The sequence below is a fragment of the Anomaloglossus baeobatrachus genome, chromosome 1 (assembly GCF_048569485.1).
Source record: "Anomaloglossus baeobatrachus isolate aAnoBae1 chromosome 1, aAnoBae1.hap1, whole genome shotgun sequence".
NCBI classification, from domain to species: Eukaryota; Metazoa; Chordata; class Amphibia; order Anura; family Aromobatidae; genus Anomaloglossus; species Anomaloglossus baeobatrachus.
In genome coordinates, this window is record NC_134353.1 from 476,115,679 (window position 1) to 476,141,992 (window position 26,314).

At 48.7% G+C, this 26,314-nt stretch overlaps 1 protein-coding gene across 3 annotated transcripts in view; it reads right to left on the reverse strand.

Moving 5' to 3' along the window:
- LOC142243177 (occludin-like) overlaps positions 1–26,314 on the reverse strand; it is a 163,782-nt gene that overhangs the window by 29,917 nt on the left and 107,551 nt on the right. For all 3 annotated transcript variants that reach the window (XM_075314834.1, XM_075314820.1, XM_075314826.1), the window contains exons 4-5: positions 19,775–19,929; positions 15,637–15,807 (exon numbers count right to left, since the gene is read on the reverse strand). In XM_075314834.1, coding sequence (XP_075170949.1) covers positions 15,637–15,807; positions 19,775–19,929 — 326 coding nt within the window. The remainder of the gene's footprint in view (positions 1–15,636; positions 15,808–19,774; positions 19,930–26,314) is intronic.

Below are 26,314 nucleotides of genomic sequence, written 5' to 3' on the forward strand. Positions count from 1 at the left end.
TAGGATGGCATTACATTCAGGCATCTGTTTATTAAAGGGGTGGTTCACTCATATATATTAGTGGCCACAACGATATGTTGAGAAAGGTTTCTCTCAAATACCTTATGTTGCCAATAGTGCCTGTGAGCGGTGTTATTGCAGTCCACTCTTCCCCATCGCCTGACCCCCGGGCTCCGTGACCTCGGGGATCCGGTGATGTCACGTCAACTTCCTGCTCACCTTACATCAACGCGGCCGGCCCCAGTCTCCGTGAGTCTCTGGGCTGTGGACGGCATTTCACCGCTCATTACAGCCCAACATCCTTGCACTCTGCAAACAAAGGAGGAGTGAGCAGGGAGGTGTTGGGCTATGACGAGCAGGGAAACTCCACCCATAGCCCAGTGAGTTACGGAGACAGAGGCTGGCCGCGGTAATGTCAGGTCAGCAGGAAGTTGAAGTGACATCACCGGATCCCCGAGGTCACGGAGCCTGGGGGTCAGGTGATGGGGAAGAGTGGTCTGCAATAGCACCTCTCACAGGCACTATTGCAAACACAAGGTATTTGAGAAAAACCTTGTTTCTCAACATAATATCGTTGTGGTTAATAATGAATATGGTTGAACCACTTCTTTAGAATATATTCAGCAAAATAGGAATTGGGGAGGCCCTACTCTGATGGAACGGTTAGGACTATCCATAAAAGGGTCATGAATGGTATTCAGGTGCCAGTCTTGAAGTATTATAAAAAGTTTGCTAAAAATTAAATGGTTAGGTGCATTTTGAGTTTATACATTGATTACACAGTATTCTTTAAGCTCAATAAGTTTTCTCATCAAGGTAAATCTGCCTGTGGGGTCTCTAATTACTTCAAGTCCGGAACATTCAAGGTCATCTCTAAATAGCATTAAAACACCTCTTTTTTCTTAAGGTACCGTCACACATAACGAGTTCGCTAGTGAGATCGCTGTTGAGTCATGGTTTCTGTGACGCAGTAGCGATCCCGTTAGCGATCTCGTTATGTGTGACACCTACCAGCGATCAGGCCCCTGCTGTGAGATCGCTAGTCGTTGCCGAATGGTCCAGTACATTTTCTTCAAAGGCGATATCCTGCTGGGCAGGACCCATCGCTGTGTTTGACACTGTGTGACAGGGTCACAGTGACTGCTGAGATCGTTATACAGGTCACTACTGCGACCTGTATTGTTCCTGCATCGCTGGTAAGATCTGACTGTGTGACATCTCACCTGCGACCTCCCAGCGACTTACCAGCGATCCCTATCAGGTCGCATCGTTTTCGGGATCGCTGGTAAGTCGTTGTGTGTGTGACTGGGCCTTTAGTGTATGAGGCATTGTATCCTTCTAGATAGTGCTTATTTTTAAGAGATGGAGATATATCCTTAAGCTATTTGTTTTCTTGTAGAAATTTTATAAGGAGTCATATTGTAACGGGGTGCCAGGGGCGCCTCTGGGCTTGTAGTCGTGGCCCCTTCTGTCAGGCTTACCCCTGGCTCCGCCGTCACTATCGGGACGGGAGATGTCTTGGTGGGGCAGAGTGTGGTGGTGCAGATGTCGTCCGACGTATAAACACTCTCCAGGCATGGTTCGATGCAAATAAAAGACATTCTTTATTTCACAACTCTTTCCAAAAACCGGCAGTTACAGATGACTTCACGTTCTTTTCTTAGCTGGGGGAAAGCCTGCCCTGATGTCTCCTCCAGTGGGGATGTGCCCGGCTACTCTACTTCACCTGGCTCCCACTTATGGCTACCCACAGCCCGGACCCACACCGGGACTGCTTCGCACTATGAGGTTCCGCCCGCTCCTTTTCTCTCCGGCTTCCCTGTTCTTCCAGCTCCCTTCTTTCTTTCTTTCTTTCTGCCCACTCAGCTCCACACTCTGCCCCTGGCTGTTTCTTCTCTCCTGTCCCGGAATCAACAGACTTCAACACACACACACTTCTCTCTCTAAGCTGCCGGCTCCTCCTCTCTCCTGCCCTGTTTCTATGGGGACAGCCGTCCCACCCGGGCTCTAGGGGAAAACCCACTGCACAGTAAAAACATGTTTATTAATAACATCAACAGTAACTACCCCAGAGTGAGGTATCTTCAGGGGGAAACTGCACCTCCTTGCAAGGGGTCTGCCCACCCCTTACAATATTATAGTAATTTGGTCTAAGACTATATGCAAACCAAACCAGGTGGTTTAGAAGTACATAAACCAAAAAACTAAAGCAAAAAACTCCTAAAATCTATATTTTATTAGTATCGTGTTAAAAGGGGGAGAAAATCCAACATCTATTATTTCAAAAATAAAAAGTTCAAAAATACAAAATAATGCAAGGGGGCTGTCCCTCATATGACCCTAGTCCTTGCCCCTTCCTTGCCGCGGAGGTTGGCACCCTATAGCCTGCGCAGTTGGCGCCCCCGCTCACCGTCGACTTTCCCTTAACCCTGACAAGACCCTACCAAGTTATGTATTGACAGTGTTTAAGGATTAGGTAATCCACAATAAACCAACAGCAAAATCTAAAATAGATGATAAAGATACAATTCAACCAATATGATTAGATTGGAAGAATATTGGGGTTTAATCAGTGAATCCAGGACATCTGCGTTCCAGGTTAGCCATTTGTGGTATTAATAAGGGTGATTCATTTTGTGGTATCAGCCATTTAACCTATACCAAATTGTGGGCCAGAATAAGTTATAATAAGTGATAGGCCCCAATATTGGGTTGGCTACAACTTTCTTAAATTTACATTATAGTTGTTGGTTTTGTATAAAGTCAAACATACAAAGCTGGAGTTATTCCTTTTCTAGTTCCAAGATAAAATGTTTGTTAGATGCAATATGTAATTTGGACACTAGATGGTTCTATTGTCTTACAAATGAGACTCAAGGCTGCTATAGCAGTAAAAAGCCACAAAAGGGAGTCATATGCAAGTGATAATGAAAAAGTATGAAATCCACCAAAATATTTTCAGATGTTGTACCTCCAAGTAATTAGATATAAAAGTAAATGATAATATATACCAATTATTATTAGGTAATCAGATATAGCATACTGTGAGCCACAATAATCAGTGAGTCAGGGTTTGAGACTGTGATGTTTTATATATATATATATATATATATATATATATATATATATACTAGAAGGTGGCCCGATTCTACGCATCGGGTATTCTAGAATTTACGTATTGTGTAGTTCATGTATGATTTTTGTTATAGATATAGATATATATATATATATATATATATATATATATATATATATATATATATATATATATATATATAGATGTTGTTGTGTGTAGTTACCAAGTGTTTGTGTAGCGCGCTGTACATGTTCTGGGTGTTGTCTGGGTGTGGTGGGGGGTGAAAGCGGTGTTGCGTGTGTTGCGTTGTTTGTGGAGCGCTGTGTGTCTGTCGCGTTGTGTGTGTGTGTTGCGTGGTTTGTGTGGGTGTGGTGTGTTTTGGGGGGAGGTATGTTTTGTGCAATGTGTGTGTTGTGCGGTATGTGCGTATATTTATGTATGCCGCGGTGTTTGTGTGTTGGGTGTTGTGTGTGTGCAGTGTTGTCTGTGTGTGTGGGTGTCTGTGTATGGCGGTGTTTGTGGTTCCCTGTGTGTGTGTGTGTTGGGGGGAGGTGTGCACCTCCCATCGTGCTCCATCCCCCATGCTGCACCCCCCCCATCATGCCCCATCCCCTATGCTGCGCATTCCCCATCGTGCTCCATCCCCCATGCTGCACACCCCCCATCGTGCTCCATCCCCCATGCTGCGCACTCCCCATCGTGCTCCATCCTCCATGCTGCGCACTCCCCATCGTGCTCCATCCTCCATGCTGCGCACTCCCCATCATGCTCCATCCCCCATGCTGCGCACCCCCCATCGTGCTACATCCCCCATGCTGCGCACTCCCCATCGTGCTACATCCCCCATGCTGCGCACTCCCCATCGTGCTACATCCCCCATGCTGTGCACCCCCCATCGTGCTACATCCCTCATCGTGCTACATCCCCCATCGTGCTACATCCCCCATGCTGCGCACTCCCCATCGTGCTACATCCCCCATGCTGCGCACTCCCCATCGTGCTACATCCCCCATGCTGCGCACTCCCCATCGTGCTCCATCCCCCATGCTGCGCACTCCCCATCATGCTACATCCCCCATGCTGCGCACCCCCCATCGTGCTACATCCTCCATCGTGCTACATCCCCCATCGTGCTACATCCCCCATGCTGCGCACTCCCCATCGTGCTACATCCCCCATGCTGCGCACTCCCCATCGTGCTACATCCCCCATGCTGCGCACCCCCCATCGTGCTACATCCCCCATGCTGCGCACCTCCCCATCGTGCTCCATCCCCCATGCTGCACACTCCCCATCGTGCTCCATCCCCCATGCTGCGCACTCCCCATCGTGCTACATCCCCCATGCTGCACACTCCCCATCGTGCTACATCCCCCATGCTGCGCACTCCCCATCGTGCTACATCCCCCATGCTGCGCACTCCCCATCGTGCTACATCCCCCATGCTGCGCACCCCCCATCGTGCTCCATCCCCCATGCTGCGCACCCCCCATCGTGCTACATCCACCATGCTGCGTACTCCCCATCGTGCTACATCCCCCATGCTGCGCACTCCACATCGTGCTACATCCCCCATGCTGCGCACCCCCCATCGTGCTACATCCCCCATGCTATAATAGTTCTCCTATTATACTCAGAGAGGAGTATAATAGGAGGACTGTAATAGGAGGAGTAGTCCTAGGGGGAAAGGAGTATAATGCCGGCTCCCTGCCCATGTGTACCGGGAGCCGGTGTACACTGGTAACTATGATACACATCGGGTAACTAAGGGACCTTAGTTACCCGATGTGTATAATGGTTACCAGCGTTCACGGGCTCCGTCAAGATCCCAGCATCGCAAGGTTTTGTCTGGCGCTGCTGGGATCCTGACGGAGCCGGTGTACACTGGTAACTATGATACACATCGGGTAACCAAGGGACCTTAGTTACCCGATGTGTATAATGGTTACCAGCGTTCACAGCCTCCGTCAAGATCCCAGCATCGCAAGGTTATGTCTGGCGCTGCTGGAATCCTGACGGAGCCGGTGTACACTGGTAACTATGATACACATCGGGTAACCAAGGGACCTTAGTTACCCGATGTGTATAATGGTTACCAGCGTTCACGGGCTCCGTCAAGATCCCAGCATCACAAGGTTATGTCTGGCGCTGCTGGGATCGTGACGGAGCCGGTGTAGAAGCAAGCGATATCCCAGGATGTTGTGAGTGTGTGGATGTGATGTGTGAGGTGTGTGTGAGAGTGAGTGTGATCTGATGTGTGTGTGTGTACTCACCTGGGAGTCGGAGCTCCGTGTCAGTTGGGCCAGAGCGAGCGTGCATTGCGTGAGGGGGCGGGGCCTGCAGAGAGCCGGGGCGAGAGGCCAATCCGTGTGGGGGGGCGGGGCCATGGCGAGCCCATCGGCCAATCAGTTTTGTGTCACCGTAAGGACACAATTTTGGAGCATGACAGACAGACAGACAGACAGACAGAATAAGGCAATTATATATATATATATATATATATATATATATATATATATATATATATATATATGTAAAACTGTGCCTAGTGGACAACCAGAAAATATTATTGCCTCAGAAGTCTTGTTTCAAGCAGTACTGTATCACAGCAGCTTGCAGGATGTTGTTCAGGGGGGGAATGAATCTCCAAATGGTCAGTTTCCTGCCCTTTTCTAAAGCCTTCTTGTGCCACCACCCGTGTTCTTGTAAGGAGATGGACTGGTTGTTGTGTTTCCCCTGTTGCTGTAATGTGAATTATAATATATACTATGTATTGTGAAAGTAATATGTGGCGCCCCTGACCTGGTCAGGCACCACAGAGTATTGCACCCATGCGGGGACAATGCCTCCAGGTAATCTCCAAAGGCCAGGATGAGGTGCACACACAAACACATAGTGACCAGGTCTCCCACATCACTAGAGGGGACCCTTGGGTAGCCAGTAGGGGTTAACTTTCAATTCCCAGCAAGGGGTGTGCTCCGAGGCTGGTTGCTAGGAAGCAGGGCAGAGAGGAAGTGAGGGAAGTCGGGAGCTGGAGGTTGAGGTGTGTGGAAGGGAGCAGAGGGGCTCTCGTGTAAGACAGGTCCTGAGGAGTGCAGTAGCTGAAAGCGGGGGAGAAAGGGCACCGTGGGTCGGCCTGAAAGACATCCAGAGAGAGGGGTGGCTGAGTACGGAGATCCTGGTATCCGAGCACGCAAGGGGAAACAGATCCCCAGTACGGGCAGCAAATCATCCAGAGCTGCTTAACCTACAGGTGGGGGGGGTACTTCATGCCCTCACCACGACTACACAGAGCTCGAGCCAAGCAGCAATCACCAGGCCCATAAAGGAACAGGGCCAGAAGCCATCCCACCAAGGCCACGCTGCCGGCAGACGGGCCAGAGAGAGGGGAGCAGGGTAGTAACAGCTTCCCTGGAGGAGTCCTACCACGCTTCAAGCAAGGGATCCTCCCAAACAGAAAGAGTGCAAGGAGGGCGAGTGGACAGCTACCCTCAGAACGGCCTCCTGGAATTCCTGGTTCCACCTGGTTATCACAGTGTCGCCCGGGCATCTCACCGTGACCTCTAAACAGTGAGTAAACACGTTAAAAGACTACTTGGACTGTGTTTGAGTCATTCTGCGACCTGTGGTCCCACACACATACACAGGGGCCTGGGGCTTGCCTAACTCTCAGGAGGCTATTATACTGACTGCACCCACCATCAGCCCCAGGCATCCCTTAACCTGCAGTGGTGGTCCTCACTGACCGCAATTCTGAGAGTGGCGTCACGGCAAATCCCAAAACGAAGGTTCCCTACCTGTGACCCGACCGTTCCATCCCGTGGAGTCCCTAAGGGTAGTACCCTGCTGCACCGCACCTGAAGGGCTCCACAGATCTGGCGTCACGAACAGGATTTGGACTAGACCTGTTCAGACAGGTGACCGTGTGCCTCAGAGGTCCGACCGCAAAAATTGAACCGCCGCCATATTGTCATCTTCAAAAGCGCGCGCTGCAGCCCGCGCGAGGGAGAAGAGCACCGCCCACGAAGAGGTGTGGCCACCCCAGAATCCCCACAATTCAGAGAGCGTACTGACCCAGGAAGTGGAAAGGGAGCGCGCAGATTTTTTTGAAGAAAAATGGACGCTGCAGGAGGTAATGCCCCTGGTCAGGGCGACGCAGCCCAAGCGATGCCAGCCCCCGTCGCGCTGGACGCAGCAGCGCCTGGTGCCGGTGCCGCGGTCGCAGCTGCGCCGGCCGAAATCTCCCCCATAATGCCAGTTTCCTTACTGTATGTCCCAGGAGCGCAATGGCTGCCCCAATACGCCGGTAAAATAGACACGTTGACCGGGTTTAAGAAGAAGATCAACACCCTGCTAGACATGCACGCGATGACTGGTAAGCAGAGGGCCGCTGTGGTGCTGGGACAATTGACTGGAGCAGCAGAATTGGAAGCTGAGTCCTGGACCAATGATGACCGGGGCTCTGTTGAGACCATCTTTGCCAAACTAGCAGCTGCTTTTGAACACCGCACAGAGGGAGAGCTGAGGACGGACTTCTATAACTGCCGTCAGAAGCCCCAAGATAGTATAAGAGACTATGCCCTCAGGTTGCAGGCTGCACTACGGGCTCTCAAGCTGGTGGACCCTGTCAGTGATCAGGAAGGAAACCGGATGATGAAGGAACAATTCTTGCGGGGCCTGCGCTCTCCTGAGGATGGGAAGCAGATGAAGCTGTGGTCCCTGGAACACCCTGACGTGGACTTTGCCATTCTGAAAGACAGGGCAGTGAAAGCACTCCAACCTCCTGTGGACACAGACCCCGTCGCACCAGCATGGCCTGCCAGTTCCACGGCTGCAGGAGCGGAATCCTCCTCGCAGGCCCTGATAACTGCAAAAGGACTCAACACGCCAGCAGAGACCATAAATACACTATCCTCCCAGGTGCAACAGCTCACTAAGGACGTCGCACAAATCCTGAAAGCAATGCAGTTGCCCTCAGACACCAAAGTCCCTCATCGGATCCTGCTAGCTGACAGCCCAGAGGACGTCCCGTGGATGCGGAGGAGAAGAGGTCCTACAACCCGAGGCAGGAGCAGTGATCGCTATGACTCATCTGGACAACCCATCTGTCGTCGTTGCCAGGAGGCAGGTCACTATGCAAGGGCTTGCCCTTTAAACGAGCCAAACCTGGGGCCGAGGGCCAGTCCTCAGGATTAAGAAGATCAGGCCCAGGTCGCTGCCGTGATCAGTACGTGGGTGGACGTCCTGTCCATCGTCCTGGATGGGATCCCTACCCCGGCATTATTGGACACCGGCTCTCAGGTAACTACGATCCCGTATGTCCTTTATCGTAGGTTTTGGTCGGACGACGAACTCCGACCCCCGGACCCCTCCCTCACCATCTATGCTGCCAACGGACAACCTATAGGCCAGATTGGAGTCAAAGAGGTAACCATAAAGGTGGGAAGGCAGGAAATGAAGGGACAAGGACTGATTGTTGTGGACACTGATATTAGAGAAAGGAACCCGCAAATGATTTTAGGCACTAATGTCATAGAAAATTGCCTAGGGGAAGTGTTGTTGTTGCTTCACCAGATTGTTGAAGGTGCTGAGGGCAGGTCGCAAAGAGCCTTGCAAAAGGAGATCCGAATCATTCTGAGGAAGCAACAGGTAAAACAGACTGGCGGTTAGATTGGTAGTGTACGGGTGATGGATGCTAACCCCATTGTGATACCCCCACAGAGTGAAATGATGATGTGGTGTAGAGCAGCGGTAGGTCTCAGAGGACAAGATTACCAGGCTGTACTAGAGCCCACTCATTCAGACCACTGGCCCACGATTCTGACAGCCAGGGGGGTAGTTGATGTACACAAGGGACGAGTGCCTGTACGAGTGTTGAACTGTGGGGAGGAGGAAGCCAGACTACCAAGGTACGCTACCATAGCCAAACTGTTTACATGCTCAGATGACGCCATAACACCTGTAGGTCCCCTGACACAAGCTGACTCAACAGAGGATGAGACCTCCCAAAAGCAGTTAGAGGACTGGTGCCAGAAACTACACGTGGGGACTGACTCTACACCCGTCTACCAGAAACATGGGGTTTACAGGGTCGTGCAGGAATACGAGCAGGTCTTTAGTAAGAACCCACTAGACTTTGGTAGGATCAAAGGGGTGCAACATCACATACCCACAGGCAGTCATCCTCCCATTAAGGAAAGACATAGGCCTATTCCACCAGCCCATTACCAGCGCACAAAGGACATGCTGAAGGACATGAAGGAGGCAGGAGTCATAAGGGACAGTTGCAGCCCCTGGGCGGCTCCCCTGGTCCTGGTGAGAAAGAAGGATGGCACGATGAGGATGTGTGTGGATTACAGACGGATAAATCAGATAACACACAAGGATGCCTACCCTTTGCCAAGGATAGAGGAATCCCTCGCTGCCTTAAAAACCTCCAACTACTTTTCTACCCTAGATCTTACTAGTGGCTACTGGCAAGTATCTGTAGCAGAGGAAGATCGGGAGAAGACGGCCTTCACCACCCCAATGGGCCTCTGTGAGTTCAACAGCATGCCATTTGGACTCTGCAATGCCCCCGGGACCTTCCAGAGGCTTATGGAATGCTGCCTAGGGCACCTCAACTTTGAGACCGTCCTGCTCTACCTGGATGATGTCATCGTGTACTCCAAGACCTACGAGGACCACCTGAAACACCTGGCTGAAGTCTTTGAAGCGCTATCCCGATATGGAATGAAGCTGAAACCATCCAAGTGCCATTTACTGAAGCCAAAGGTCCAGTACCTAGGTCACGTGGTCAGTGCAGAAGGAGTAGCACCGGACCCAGAGAAGGTCACAGTCATCCAGGAATGGCCCACACCTACTACCGTTCGGGAGGTACGTCAGTTCCTTGGCTTGGTAGGCTACTACAGAAGGTTCATCAAGGGCTACACGAAAATGGCAGCGCCTTTGCAAGAGCTCCTGGTAGGCCACCCAAAGAAGAAAGGAAAGATCTCCGGCCCGCCATTTCACTGGGGAGAAGCAGAAGAACACTCCTTCAGACAAATGAAAGGGGCCTTGACGGGTGAAGAGATCCTAGCCTACCCTGACTACGGTCTGCCATTCGTACTGTACACAGATGCCAGTAATGTGGGACTGGGAGCAGTGCTTTCACAGGTGCAGGGAGGCAAAGAGCGTGTGATTGCTTACGCCAGCAGGAAGCTCAGGCCTACTGAAAGAAACCCAGAAAATTATAGCTCATTTAAGCTAGAGTTCCTGGCCATGGTATGGGCTATCACAGAGCGGTTCAATCACTACCTGGCAGCCACCAAATTCACTGTCTTCACGGACAACAACCCCCTGACCCACTTGGATACTGCTAAATTGGGTGCCATGGAGCAGCGTTGGGTAGCCCGACTGGCGAATTATGACTTTACTGTCAAGTATCGAGCTGGCCGCAAGAACGGCAACGCAGATGCTCTGTCCTGGATGCCTCACCTAGCAGACGAGGGTGAAGATGTAGATGATCTTGAAGAGATTGAGCTGCCAGCGTTCCATCGCCATGGAGCAAAACAGTGTCGGCAGTTGCGTGCCAACCGCCAAGAGGTGACCCTGAACCCACTACCTCACTACAATTGGAAGGAGACCCAGGAAAATGATCCAGCGGTAGGCTTGGTAAAGAAACTGATCAACCAGCCTGGCGCCAGCCTTGACAAAGGAGCCCCACCTGAGGCACAGTACCTATGGAAGGAGAGGGGTCGATTATTCATCTATCAAGACAAACTTTACAGGAGCATCATTGACCCGAGGACGCATGAGAAGGTGTGGCAAGTGATTGTACCACAGAAGGATACGAGGATGGTGCTAGAAGCCTATCACAATGGTGCAGGCCACTTTGGTTGGAAGAAACTGGAGGCCCTACTTAAAGTAAGATTCTACTGGGTGGGCATGAGATCTGCCCTAGAGAAGTGGTGTCGAAACTGCGGGCCCTGCAATCTTAGAAGAAAAGACCAGCCCAGCCAGAGAGCACCACTCCAGCCAATCCAAACTAAACGGCCCCTGGAGATCGTGGCCCTGGACCATGTAAAGTTGGCACCCAGCAGACAAGGCTACAACTACGCTCTCACTATGGTTGACCACTACTCCAGATTCCTGGTGGTAGTACCAGTCAAGGACTTGACCGGTCAGACTGCAGCCAAAGCGTTCCAGACACATTTCTGTCGACCACATGGCTATCCAGACCAAGTGCTCACTGACCAAGGACCAGCCTTTGAAGCTGAAGTGTTTAAGGAGTTTTGTAACCTTTACGGCTGCAAGAAGATCCGTACCACACCTTACCATCCTCAGACCAATGGCATGTGTGAGAAAATGAACCACATCATTCTCGACCTTCTGAAGACTCTCCCATTAGAAGAACGAAGTCGGTGGCCGGAAAAACTGCCCGATCTAGTGGACATGTATAACAACATCCCTGTGAGTTCCACGAACTGCACACCGGCATACCTGATGAGGGCCAGACCAGGGAGATTGCCAGTAGATCTGGAAATGGGAGTTGAGACCCCTGAAGACCATCTACAAGGTGCTGATTGGGATTCCAACCGCCAAGCCCAATACAAGAAAGTACAAGAGTGTGTGGAGCGAAGCCTGACTCAGCAGCGTGAGAAACAAGAAAAGGCCTACAATCGAAAAGCACCTGCTGTTCCTTTGATGCCAGGAGATATAGTTCTCAAGAGAAAGAGAAGACATCATAAACTTGACAATCACTGGGAAGAAGAACCCTATACTGTGTTACCATCGACGCTTAGCAATGAAAAGACATGCCGTATCAGCAAGGATGGAGGAAAAACAACAGCTGTCGTTTCTAGAGATCGCTTAAAGAAATGTCCTGAACAACTAAGAACCCCTGAAGAAAGTCCCAACCCTTTGCCAGTTCAAGAACCAAAAGAAAAGATGATCCATACTGTACTTGGAGATTTTCCAGCAAGTTGGCCTCAATACAATGGAGCAGTAGTTATTCCGGTTATTACATTCCCTCAATCTGGAGAAGTAAGAGACCCAGAAGAACCTGTTCAGAACCTGGAAGAGCCAAATGTAGCTGAAGCAGAAGACCACGCACTGGTATCAATACCTAGTACACCTATTATTCACATTGAGACACATACATCGGGTGGGAGGATACAACCTCAGACAGGTGACAGTATAGTACTGCGTAGGTCAACCCGCAGCAACTTTGGTCAGCTCCCATTACGCTATAGAGAAAGTACAGTTTAGTTCAAAGTGACGGTATGAAATGTAATGTTTAACCTGTTTACAGTTAAGTAACGTTTAAGTGAAATGTGCCCACAAGGACTATTGTGAGACCTCTTTAAAATGTTTTCTTTGCACTAGTTCACGTGCACTTTAAAAAAAAAATGGACCACCGGTTATGAACTGGCTTTAACCACAAACTTTTGCATTGTAAAAAGTTGCCTCCTTGGTATCAACCACAGAGTCTGCCTGTTAGGGGGCATGGCTCTGCACCAACAAGGGGGCACGCCTGTTTATGGGGCCTGCCCTCCAACACTCGGAAGTGGGTACGCCTGTTTATGGGGCCTACCTTACACCACTCTCCTCAGGAGAGGAAGATTGGAGGAAAGGTCTGGGGAATGTGATGGCCCAGCCCTGGTCACCAAAAGGACCGGCGACCTACCTCCTGGAGGTTTTTGGGTGGGGTTCGGACATGTGGGTGGTTGGTGGTGGAATGGTACCTGGTATGTTTAAATGTAAATAATTGCCTCTGTGTGGGAAAAGTTTGTATTTACCTTTTTTCTTTTCTCTTGTCTTTGCAGCCCGAGGACGTGCTGATGATAACTAAGGGGGAATGTGGCGCCCCTGACCTGGTCAGGCACCACAGAGTATTGCACCCATGCGGGGACAATGCCTCCAGGTAATCTCCAAAGGCCAGGATGAGGTGCACACACAAACACATAGTGACCAGGTCTCCCACATCACTAGAGGGGACCCTTGGGCAGCCAGTAGGGGTTAACTTTCAATTCCCAGCAAGGGGTGTGCTCCGAGGCTGGTTGCTAGGAAGCAGGGCAGAGAGGAAGTGAGGGAAGTCGGGAGCTGGAGGTTGAGGTGTGTGGAAGGGAGCAGAGGGGCTCTCGTGTAAGACAGGTCCTGAGGAGTGCAGTAGCTGAAAGCGGGGGAGAAAGGGCACCGTGGGTCGGCCTGAAAGACATCCAGAGAGAGGGGTGGCTGAGTACGGAGATCCTGGTATCCGAGCACGCAAGGGGAAACAGATCCCCAGTACGGGCAGCAAATCATCCAGAGCTGCTTAACCTACAGGTGGGGGGGGTACTTCATGCCCTCACCACGACTACACAGAGCTCGAGCCAAGCAGCAATCACCAGGCCCATAAGGGGACAGGGCCAGAAGCCATCCCACCAAGGCCACGCTGCCGGCAGACGGGCCAGAGAGAGGGGAGCAGGGTAGTAACAGCTTCCCTGGAGGAGTCCTACCACGCTTCAGGCAAGGGATCCTCCCAAACAGAAAGAGTGCAAGGAGGGCGAGTGGACAGCTACCCTCAGAACGGCCTCCTGGAATTCCTGGTTCCACCTGGTTATCACAGTGTCGCCCGGGCATCTCACCGTGACCTCTAAACAGTGAGTAAACACGTTAAAAGACTACTTGGACTGTGTTTGAGTCATTCTGCGAACTGTGGTCCCACGCACATACACAGGGGCCTGGGGCTTGCCTCACTCTCAGGAGGCTATTATACTGACTGCACCCACCATCAGCCCCAGGCATCCCTTAACCTGCAGTGGTGGTCCTCACTGACCGCAATTCTGAGAGTGGCGTCACGGCAAATCCCAAAACGAAGGTTCCCTACCTGTGACCCGACCGTTCCATCCCGTGGAGTCCCTAAGGGTAGTACCCTGCTGCACCGCACCTGAAGGGCTCCACAAATATAATGTGAATTGTGTACAATGTGTAACAATGTAGTATGTGGTTGTGCTGACAATAGGGCAAGAAATAGGGAAGGTTGGGACTATCCCTCAGTAGGAAGTGCTAGCAGACACAGGGAAAGACACAGTTTCCTTCTAGAGGGCTGTTAGGACCCAGCCTGTGACTAGAGCGCACTCATGGTCTGAATGGTCGTCAAGGTCGCATGCAGTGGGTGATCTGTGGCAGACAGGAGTAATTGTAAGGAGACTGGAACTAGGTTGGCATGACCCAAATAAACTTATCAAAATACACAGTAAGGGATTGCGTTGGGTCCAGGTATTGAATTTCGAATTGGATTGACCTAGTTAGCAGGGTTCCGATAGAAGGATGTCTAGCAGTCAGGCCGTGAATGACACACAGATCCTGAAGGTAACGGGCCAAAAAGAATACCACATGAGACAAACTCATTGTTCCGACTGAGAGTTCTCTAGGCTTCTACAAGCTTGAAGATTGATTATTATCATTATTATTATTATTTATTATTATAGCGCCATCAACTCCATGGCGCTTTACATGTGAAAGGGGTATACATAATAGGGACAAGTACAATAATCATAAACAATACAAGGCACAGACTGGTACAGGAGGATAGAGGTGCCTGCCCGCGAGGGTTCACAGTATACAGGGGATGGGTGAGGATGCAGTAGGTGAGGGTAGAGCTGGTTGTGCAGTGCTATATCAGACTGAGGGTTACGGCAGGTTGATTCTTACCATATTGGCAAATCCCCCACCTCTCTGAGGATAATCAGACGCGGAACCCCAGGGAAGATACAATTGTTTTACAGGCTGCACAGTGGAGTTAAGCTTGGTGGTGCTGAAGCTAGCCAGACCTGTGAGAACACGAACATCCCAGATGTGTCTGAAGAAGGTGTGCTTAAGGATGATGCTCTGAGTTACTGGAACATACAAAAGGTTTTGTACCAGCTTCCTGGTGTATATACTTGTCATCAAGTGACTGTTTTGTGAAGCTATATTGATAAAAAGGAAATGGTAGTCTCGTTGTCGAAATGAGTTAACATTAGGTTTCTGACCAGTTGAACCTATCGGCATCATGCGGCTTACATTTGTGTATGGCCCTCATGATACAAGTCAACACACACCCAGCCAGAACCTCATCTTTCATGTAGTATATCAGGGCATAAGAACTGCAACTCACACACAGCTACCGCCACATGCCACACTACATTTCAAGTGTCCCTAGACGGCTGTCGGCTTTTCTACAGTGCGCCTCCTACGACTGCACAAGGTCTGCTGTGCAGCTTCCCCCTACATCAGGATCTCCTCCTTGTTTCTCTAGAGGAGCCATGGTCAGGAACACTGACTCTCCACTAGAGCCGAGATCAGGCGGCCCACAGTACCTCAGGTCGTGTCTACTCTTGTAGACTCTTGCACTTGACTGATGGGCTGAAGTGGATCTTTAATTCTACGTGAGCAATTCGCCAGCAGGATCTCACCTAATGTCGGCTGTAAGATCTAGTGGTATATTTGTAACAGTACAGATCCAAGCTAAAATGTGGAAATTATGATGCCCCAGCTCCCAAAAGGCTTGTGTATTTTCAGCAGTCAGCACTTCTATTCTTTCCTCATGTACTTACCTGTCCCATTCCTCAAGGTCTCTTTCGTCTCCAGATTCAACTGCTGTTGTATAATCAGTTTCATACTGGGATTCATCCAGTTCTGGGTTTCTTCTCCATCGTCGACCCCTACGGACAGTAGACCTTCCCCTGATCTGCTCCTGTGTCTCTTTAACTGAAACAGGTGGACTACTACAAAACACAATCAGTTTCATACATTTGTATGTTAGTATGTAACTACATATGATAAACATTTCAACATTTCAACAGTTGACAACAGCCCAAACACATATTCAATAATTCTCACAACCATTGATTTATTTGTACAGTAATCAGCTATTTTCTGAAGAGCCAAAAATAAACTGGTCTTTAGTTAGCATCCCTACTGCCGCCACGCACTATTCAAGTTAGTATTTTGACCATATCATCATCATTTTTGTACAGATTTTCCAGCTCCAAGCTGTATAAACTTGAATGAGGATGAAGCAGCTCAGGTGATGTGTAATGAGTGAGTGTGGTCTAATGATACAACTCTCTTTATCAATGCGTGCAGAATTATTAGGCAGGTTGATTTCCTCAGATAAAATGGGCCCAAAAAAAAGTTTAATTGACCCTGAATAGTATAAAATTGTTAAAAATCTTACAGAGGCTTGCAGTTCTTTTGAAATTGCAAAGTTATTGGGGTGTGATTACAGAACTAACAACCAACAACCTTAATCATGCCACCGCTCTACCAGACACAGAACCACGACAGCTTGTGATAGGCTGCAATGGTCACATGACTTGAACTGCAGGCATCACAAGCTGCAGCAGTCGTGAGTCTGGTAGAACAGTGACATAAATAATGCTGGCATACAGTGGGTATGGAAAGTATTCAGATCCCTTTACATTTTTCACTCTTTGTTTCATTGCAGCCATTTGGTAAATGCAAAAAAGTTCTTTTTTTTCACTTTAATGTACACACTGCAGCCCATCTTGACAAAAAAAACCCAGAAATGTAAAAATTTTTGCAAATTTATTAAACAAGAAAAACTGAAATATCCCATGGTCATTAGTATTCAGACTCTTTGCTCAGTATTGAGTAGACGCACCCTTTTGAGCTAGTACAGCCATGAGTCTTCTTGGGAATGATGCAACAAGTGTTTCACACCTGGATTTGGGGATTTTCTGCCATTCTTTCTTGCAGATCCTCTCCAGTTCCGTCAGGTTGGATGGGGAACATTGATGGACAGCCATTTTCAGGTCTCTCCAAAGATGCCCAATTGGGTTTAGGTCAGGGCTCTGGCTGCCAGTCAGGAATGGTCACAGAGTTGTTCTGAAGCCACACCTTTGTTATTTCAGCTGTGTGCTTAGAGTTATTGTCTTGTTGGAAGGTGAACCTTCGGCCAAGTCTGAGGTCCAGAGCACTCTGGAAGAGGTTTTCTTCCAGGGTATCTCTGTACTTGGCCACATTCATCTTTGCTTCAATTGCAACCAGTCATCCTGTCCCTGCAGCTGAAAAAACACCCCCATAGCATGATGTTACCACCACCATGTTTCACTGTTGGGATTGTATTGGGCAGGTGATGAGCAGTGCCTGGTTTTCTCCCCACATACAAGTTAGAGTTATTACCAAAAAGTTCTATCTTCATCTCATCAGACCAGAGAATCTTATTTCTCATAGTCTGGGACTCCTTCATGTGTTTTTTTTGCAAACTCTATGCAGATTTCATATGTCTTGCATTGGGGAGAGGCTTCCGTCTGGCTACTCTGCCATAAAGGCCTGAATGGTGAAGGGCTGCAGTGATAGTTGACTTTGTGGAACTTTCTCCCATCTCCCTACTGCATCTCTTGAGCTGAGGCACAGTGATCTTAGGGTCCTTCTTTACCTCTCTCACCAAGGCTCTCATCCCATAATTGCTCAGTTTGGCTGGACGGCCAGGTCTAGGAAGAGTTCTGGTGGTCTCAAACTTCTTCCATTTAAGGATTATGGAGGCCACTGTGCTCTTAGCAACCTTGAGTACTGCAGAAATTCTTTTGTAACCTTGGCCAGATCTGAGCCTTGCCACAATTTTGTCTCTGAGCTCCTTGGGCAGTTCCTTTGACCTCATGATTCTCATTTGGTCTGACATGCACTGTGAGGTCTAATATAGACAGGTGTGTGCCTTTCCAAATCAAGTCCTATCCGTTTAATTAAACACAGCTGGACTCCAATGAAGGAGTAGAGCCATCTCAAGGAGTATCACAAGGAAATGGACAGCATGTGAATTAAATAGGAGTGTCTGAGCAAAGGGTCTGAATTCTTATGACCAGGTGATATTTCAGTTTTTCCTTCTTTATAAAATTTGCAAAAATGTCTACATTTCTTTTTTTTTTCTGTCAAGATGGGGTGCAGAGTGTACATTAATGAGAAAAAAATGGACTTTTTTGCATTTACCAAATGAAACAAAGAAACAATGAAACAAAGAAACAATGAAATGAAACAAAGAAACAATGAAACAAAGAGTGAAAAATTTAAAGGTGTCTGAAAACTTTCCATACCCACTGTACGTGCCATACTGATGTCACACGGATCATATCCGTGCAGTCCGTGTGACACCCGTGCTGCCGTAGAAAAATGGACATACCTCCGTGTGGAGCACAGGGACACATGTGTGCTCCACACGGACTCACGGTCCTTGTGAAAACACGCATGTGTGTGCAAACCCATTGATTTTAATGGGTCTACGTGTGTCAGTGTCTCCGGTACGTGTGAAAATGGACGTCAAGCATACCGGAAGCATGAATGTGTGAAGGGGCCTAAGGAAAATGTGCAATTCTAGTCGATTTTTCCAAAGTATTGTTATTACAAGGCATATTGCATGCAAAATATGAATGAAATTAGCTACAGGTACATTTAGCGATATTATATGCATATACAGTATGTCCCATTATTGCAAAAACAGTGGTAGAAGAGATTTGTAAATGTGTTCAACTCTGTCTACCACCCTACCTGTGCTTTCCATTCTGCTAATGATCTAGGGCGGGCTTTACACGCTGCGACATCGCTAGCAATTGCTAGCGATGTCGAGCGCGATAGCATCCGACCCCGTCGCACATGCGATATGTGGTGAGTGCTGCCGTAGCGAACATTATCGCTACGGCAGCTTCACACGCACATACCTGGTCAGCGACGTCGCTGTGACCGCCGAACAATATCTCCTTCAAGGGGGAGGTGCGTTCGGTGTCACCGCAACGTCACTAAATGGCCGGCCAATAGAAGCAGAGGAGCGGAGATGAGCGGGACGTAACATCCCGCCCACCTCCTTCCTTCCGCATTGTCGGTGGAGGCAGGTAAGGAGATGTTTGTCGTTCCTGCGATGTCACACACAGCGATGTGTGGTGCTGCAGGAACGACAAACAACATTGTACCGGCAGCAGCAGCGATATTATGAAAAGGAGCGTTGTGTCACCGATCAACGATTTTTGACGTTTTTGTGATCGGTGATCGTCGCTCCTAGGGTTTACACGCTGTGATGTCGGTAACGGCGCCGGATGTGCGTCACTAACGACGTGATCCCGACGATATATCGTTACCGATGTCGCAACGTGAAAAGCCCGCCTAAGACTAACATTCTCCGTAGTCTGAACCTTGTAATCAAATCTCCAAGACTTCTCTTGTGCTGCACCAGATCTCTTGAATGCACTACCTCAGACAATCAAGTTAATACCACAATATTAAGAATGCTGTTAAAACACTTTGTTTTAGGCAGTCCTATCACATCAACTTGCTAATCCAACTTTTCTCAGTAGTCCCTTCCTACATTTTTCCTCAGAATCTGGTACTTTCTATCATGTGTTCCCACAACCTCCATGTACTTGATAGCATTTTGTTTCTGGACATATCCTGACCGGTGTCCGGCTCATGCAGTTTTACACAAATGCCCTTGTTAATTATAAAGATGGCTGAAGCATACACTACAATCAGTTTTTTACCTTTTGAGTTGTAACCATTTTCTTAGAGATTGGAAGCTTGCGATCCGGTCCCTCACTCCTCTTGTTAGAATTGTTGAATGATATATTATAATTATGTGTATCATGTCTTGTGTATCGTATGCACATGTACGCTCAGACTTGTAAAGTGCTGTGGAATATACAATTCTTATACACAAAATGTAAGCCCTATATGTTTGATACACACCTGCTGGCAAGGGGACTATTAACTCTTTGTTCAAAGTCTTCTCTAGGTGTTTTATAGATGCTGCTATTACTGAGTGCTTTCATGGGGCTTTGTGATTTCTCAGAATATATAATGGTGGCAGTTTCATCAGGAGGACCACCTGGAACACTTTTTACCTGTGGAGACATTGTATAATCCAAACAGAAAAAAATAGAAGTTATATCAAAATGTAATCAAAATAAATAATTTGCTTTATAAAGCTGGGCATAATTGAATCCGTAGTTTAAATGTAACTCCATGCATTAGATGACTCTAATGCAGGCGTCACACGATGCGATCTATCGTGCGATCACAGGTGCGATCTTACCCACCTCTGTCGTTTGTGCCTCACGGGCAAATCGCTGCCCGTGTCGCACAAAATCGTTTAACCCCCATCACACGTGCTTCCGTGCTGAGCGACGTCGCTGTGGGCGGCGAACATCCACTTCCTGAAGGGGGTGAGACGGATGTGCGTCACGAAAACCGGGACCCCGACAACCTATCGCACTGTAGATCGCCTCGTGTGATGACCGCATTAGTGAATTTGCAGGTATGCAGGATTGGGAAAAAAGTATGAGAGCTGCATGACTTGTTCATGACATCTGCAGGATCTGAAAATCCAAATGACATCATAAAATGCTTGTATACATCGAAGAAAATACTGTTGTTTGCCAATATGAGCTGGGTGCTTCTGGTGGAAACGTTCTCCAGTCTACCATCTAAAGCAGGGGTCCCCAACCTGTAGCTCGAGAACCACATGCTCACGGAACCATGATGTGTGTCTCATGGCCGTCTGCCACCTTAGGGCGTCAGCACCAGGTTTAGCAACCAGCAATGAAGATCAGTTCTCCAGATGGTGACTTTTGTGAGTAGCCGACCTTTGAATGGAGATAGGAACCCCTGGATCTTGGTATAGTGCCTCAGTGTCATTTCTTTTGAAAAGCTTTGGCTGTCATTATACAAGTAATGGGGGCACTGAGTGTCACTATTCTGAGGGATTGGGAGATAGATATGGCTCACGACCATCTCAGAGCTGAATGTGGCTCATGACTAGAGTTGAGCGCGGTTCGCGGTTCGAGGTTCTCCAGTTCGCGGCTCGAGTGATTTTGGGGGCTGTTCTAGATCGAAGTAGAACTCGAGCTTTTTGCTAAAGCTCGATAGTTCTAGATACGTTCGAGAACGGTTCTAGCAGCAAAAAGACAAGCTAATTACTAGCTGGCTTTCCGCTGTAATAGTGTAAGTCACTCTGTGATTCACACTATTACGAAATTTCAGCGTATAGTGTGCGGGAACAGTGCATTCAGATCACTGCTGTTTGGATAATGGCGATCCAAACAGCAGTGATCTGAATGCACTGTTCCCGCACACTATACGCTGAAATTTCGTAATAGTGTGAGTTTTTTTTTTCTCCTTGTCTTCTTTCCCTAAGCGCGCGCGTGTAGTGGGGCGGGCCAGCATGTCAGCCAATCCCAGACACACACACAGCTAAGTGCACTTTTAGCCAGAGAAGCAACGGCATGTGTGATAGGATGTCCATGTCACATGTCCATGCATTATAAAAACGGACATTTTCCTCCAGCACGCCATTATCTGCCTTCTGCGTCTTGGTGTCAGTCACCGCTGGCGTAGCTCCTGTCTCTGATACTGCTGTGTACGCTCTATACACAGCGCTATACAGAATAGGGATAGAAGTTTCTATTAGTCCTTGTAAGGGCTAATACCGGCAGGGTCAGAGCCATAGGTGACAGTCAGGTCCGTGAAAACAGATTTTAACAGCTACACAAGATGACAGCGTCTATGTAGCTAAGGTCAGGGATTTCCTTGCTGCATTTCCCCATTAGGAGGGATAGAAAGGGAGGCTACCTTTCCTCTACCCAGACCCACAACCCTGCCACTGTACCCTCCTGCCCTTTGCACACTCAAACTCATTGTTACTAAGCCATTATACTAGCAAACACTGAGGAAACTTAGTGGCATCCTAAAAGTGGCTGTTGGACTTCCATTAGTGTCCCACTGGTGCAAATCTATGTGCAGCACCTCTGCATTGCACACTCAAACTCATTGTTACTAAGCCATTATACTAGCAAACACTGAGGAAACTTAGTGGCATCCTAAAAGTGGCTGTTGCACTTCCATTAGTGTTCCACTGGTGCAAACCTATGTGCAGCACCTCTGCATTTGCACACTCAAACTCATTGTTACTAAGCCATTATACTAGCAAACACTGAGGAAACTTAGTGGCATCCTAAAAGTGGCTGTTGGACTTCCATTAGTGTCCCACTGGTGCAAATCTATGTGCAGCACCTCTGCATTGCACACTCAAACTCATTGTTACTAAGCCATTATACTAGCAAACACTGAGTAAACTTAGTGGCATCCTAAAAGTGGCTGTTGGACTTCCATTAGTGTCCCACTGGTGCAAATCTATGTGCAGCACCTCTGCATTGCACACTCAAACTCATTGTTACTAAGCCATTATACTAGCAAACACTGAGGAAACTTAGTGGCATCCTAAAAGTGGCTGTTGGACTTCCATTAGTGTCCCACTGGTGCAAATCTATGTGCAGCACCTCTGCATTGCACACTCAAACTCATTGTTACTAAGCCATTATACTAGCAAACACTGAGTAAACTTAGTGGCATCCTAAAAGTGGCTGTTGGACTTCCATTAGTGTCCCACTAGTGCAAAGATATTTGCAGCACCTCTGCATTGCACACTCAAACTCATTGTTACTAAGCCATTGTACTAGCAAACTATGCTGCCAGTTTTAGGGCCGTAATTGCATTGTCAGGGATAGTTATTGTTGTTTATTCTGCTGTTAATAAAGATAGACCACCGCTGCAATCTACACCACCTCTCAATTTTTACTACCACATTTTAAGTGCACAATCTTGTCGCAATCAAAATGACTGGCAAAATAACAGATGCTGGAGGAAAGGGGAAGAGGCGTGTTGGAAAAAGAAAAAAAGGGTTTGTCCGTGGGGAAGGTGGCAAAGCTCCATTAACATCTGCTGAAGATAGACCATCTTCCAGCAAAAGTAAGATGTCTACTACTTACCGTGGACAATCCGATGTGCTCCCTTTTTTACGGACACGAACAACTGGAACAAAGGTAGATGATGGCCAAAAAAGGAAAATGCTTGAATGGATCTCAAGTGGTCCAACAAGTGCCCTCTCTGCCACCTCAACTACCGCATCCAAAAACACCAGTCCTCTGAGTTGTCATCCCAATCAAACTTGCTTTCTCCCAGCTCTGAAGTCTCCATCCGCCCTGCACAGTATGGTGGAACTGAGATGGCTAAGTCTGCAGAGCTGTTCAGTCACACTATAGCCTGGGAATCAGAGGTCTGCTCCCAAGCTACAGTGAGTACAGACCAGGAAATGGTCTGCAGTGATGCCCAGAACCTTTGTGACTCTGATTCAGGCCGTGAGGACCAAGTTTCTGAGCATAATGTTGACCCTTTTTCACAAACTGTAACACCTGTTGTTATAGACAATGAGGAACATACTGATGACGATGAGACGCAGATACCAGATTGGGATGATAACTTAAATATTCGGTCAGGGCAAGAAGAGGCTCGGTCTGAGGGTGAGGGGAGTGCAAAAACAACAATTGATCAGGAAGTTCTAGATCCCACCTACTGTCAACCCACAGTCAGGCCCTCGAGGAGGTCAACAGAGACGGTGGAGGAGGATGCAACTGACGACGAAGTTACCTTGCGCCTTCCTGGACAGAGTCGGAGTACTGGTAGCTTGTCTACAACTGCATCCTCAGCCACCACTGTGCCTCTGAGCACTAGTCGGGTTGGATCAGCAGGTCGCATGCCCTCTAAGCCTTGCCTAGCCTGGTCCTTTTTTGACATAGCAAAAGATCGCCCAAATTATGTGATCTGTAAAATTTGTCGTGATTCTGTTAGTAGAGGGCAAAACCTCAGCAGTTTGACAACTTCTTCCATGAATCGTCACATGAATAAATATCATATGTCCCAGTGGGAAGCTCACCGTGCTGCAATGCGGCCTAGCAGAGCGAACCATCCACCGCCTGCCCCTTCCAGTGCATCCGCGCGCTCTTCATCTTCTAGGACTGTGGGGACAGCTGTCACACCTGGTTTTCCACGCACAACTTCCACCACTGTAACCGCAACAGGCAGTTTGCTTTGTAGGTCGTCAGTTGGTTTGGAAGGGGAAACAAGTGCGTGTGTACAGCTCTCTCAGACATCGATAGCACCAACGTTGGATGAAGGCAACATCATTTCTACGCCTGCACTTTCCTCACAAACCTGCATTTTTCCAGGGACACCCTACTCAACACCGTCTACACATAGCAGCCAGATCTCTGTTCCTCAGATGTGGACAAATAAAAGGCCATTTCCTGCGACCCATGACAAAGCTAAGAGGTTGACTTTATCCCTCTGTAAGCTCTTGGCTACCAAAATGCTGCCTTTCCGCCTGGTGGACACACAGGATTTTAGAGACCTTATGTCTGTCGCTGTGCCCCAGTACCAGATGCCCAGTCGCCACTACTTCTCTAAGAAAGGTGTGCCCGCGCTACACCAGCATGTCGCACACAACATCACCGCTTCCTTGAGAAACTCTGTGTGTGAACGGGTGCATTTCACCACCGATACTTGGACCAGTAAGCATGGACAGGGACGTTACATGTCGCTGACTGGGCACTGGGTAACTATGGTGATAGATGGTGAAGGGTCTGCTGCACAAGTCTTGCCGTCCCCACGACTTGTGTGTCAATCCTGTCTGTCCAAGTTCCGCCACTGCTTCTGCCTTCTCCACCTCATCTGGGTCCTCCACCTCCGCCCCAAGCCTGCCTGGTCAGGCCACCAGCGTTCTCACTGCGCAGAAGGAATCACGCACCCCTCATTACTATGCTGGCAGCAGAGCGCAACGGCATCAGGCGGTCTTTAGCTTGAAATGTCTTGGAAATAAGAGTCACACAGCGGCTGAGTTGTGGGCAGCTCTGGAGACTGAGTTTAATAAATGGTTGTCTCCACTCAACCTGCAGCCTGGTAAGGCCGTGTGCGACAATGCTGCAAACCTGGGTGCGGCCCTTCGCCTGGGCAAGGTGACACACGTGCCTTGTATGGCTCACGTGTTGAACCTTGTTGTCCAGCAATTTTTAACACACTATCCCGGCCTAGATGGCCTTCTGACCAGGGCACGAAAACTGTCTGCTCACTTCCGCCGTTCAACCGCCGCTGCTGAGCGACTTGCATCGCATCAGAAGTCTTTCGGCCTGCCAGTTCATCGCCTGAAATGCGATGTGCCGACACGCTGGAATTCGACTCTCCACATGTTACAGCGACTGTGGCAGCACCACCGAGCCCTGGTGCAATACGTCATGACGTATAGCCTGGGCCAACGAGATGCAGAGGTGGGGCAGATCACCCTGATGGAGTGGTCTCAGATCAAGGACCTATGCACCCTTCTGCACAGTTTCAACATGGCGACGAATATGTTTAGCGCTGACAATGCCATTATCAGCATGACAATTCCAGTCATTTACATGCTGGAGCACACGCTAAACACTATTCAGAGTCAGGGGGTAGGACAACAGGAAGGGGAGGAACTACAGGAGGATTCATATGCGCAAGACACAACAACATCACCAAGGTCCAGATGTTCATCATCACCAATGCGGCAGGCATGGGACCATGGGGGACAGGGATCAACAAGGGCGCATGGTAGCAGGCGAAATGTTGAGGAAGGTGCAGGAGAACATGAAGAAATGGAGGACGAACTGTCCATGGACATGGAAGACTCAGCGGATGAGGGAGACCTTGGTCAAATTTCAGTTGAAAGAGGTTGGGGGGAGATGTCAGAGGAAGAAAGAACGGTTAGCACCTCTATGCCACAAACACAGCGTGGACTTGGTCCGCATGGCTGCGCAAGACACATGAGTGCCTTCTTGCTGCATTTCCTCCAACATGACCCTCGTATTGTCAAAATTAGAAGTGATGATGACTACTGGCTTGCCACACTATTAGATCCCCGGTACAAGTCCAAATTTTGTGACATAATTCCAGCCATAGAAAGGGACGCACGTATGCAGGAGTATCAGCAGAAGCTGTTACTCGATCTTAGCTCGGCTTTTCCACCAAACAACCGTGCAGGTGCAGGAAGTGAATCTCCCAATTGTAACTTGACAAACATGGGACGGTCTCGTCATCTTCAACAGTCTACCCGTACCAGTAGCACCGTATCTGGTGCTGGTAACAGCAATTTTATTGAATCTTTTCATAATTTTTTTAGACCCTCCTTTGCAAGGCCACCAGAGACAACAAGTCTGACACATAGTCAATGGCTGGAGAGGATGATACAGGAGTATTTCCAAATGAACATCGATGCCATGACTTTGCAAATGGAGCCTTGCTCATTTTGGGCTTCAAATCTTGAAAAATGGCCAGAGCTCTCCACTTACGCCTTGGAGATTTTGTCGTGTCCAGCTGCCAGCGTTGTCTCTGAACGTGTCTTCAGTGCTGCTGGGTGTGTGCTGACAGATAAGC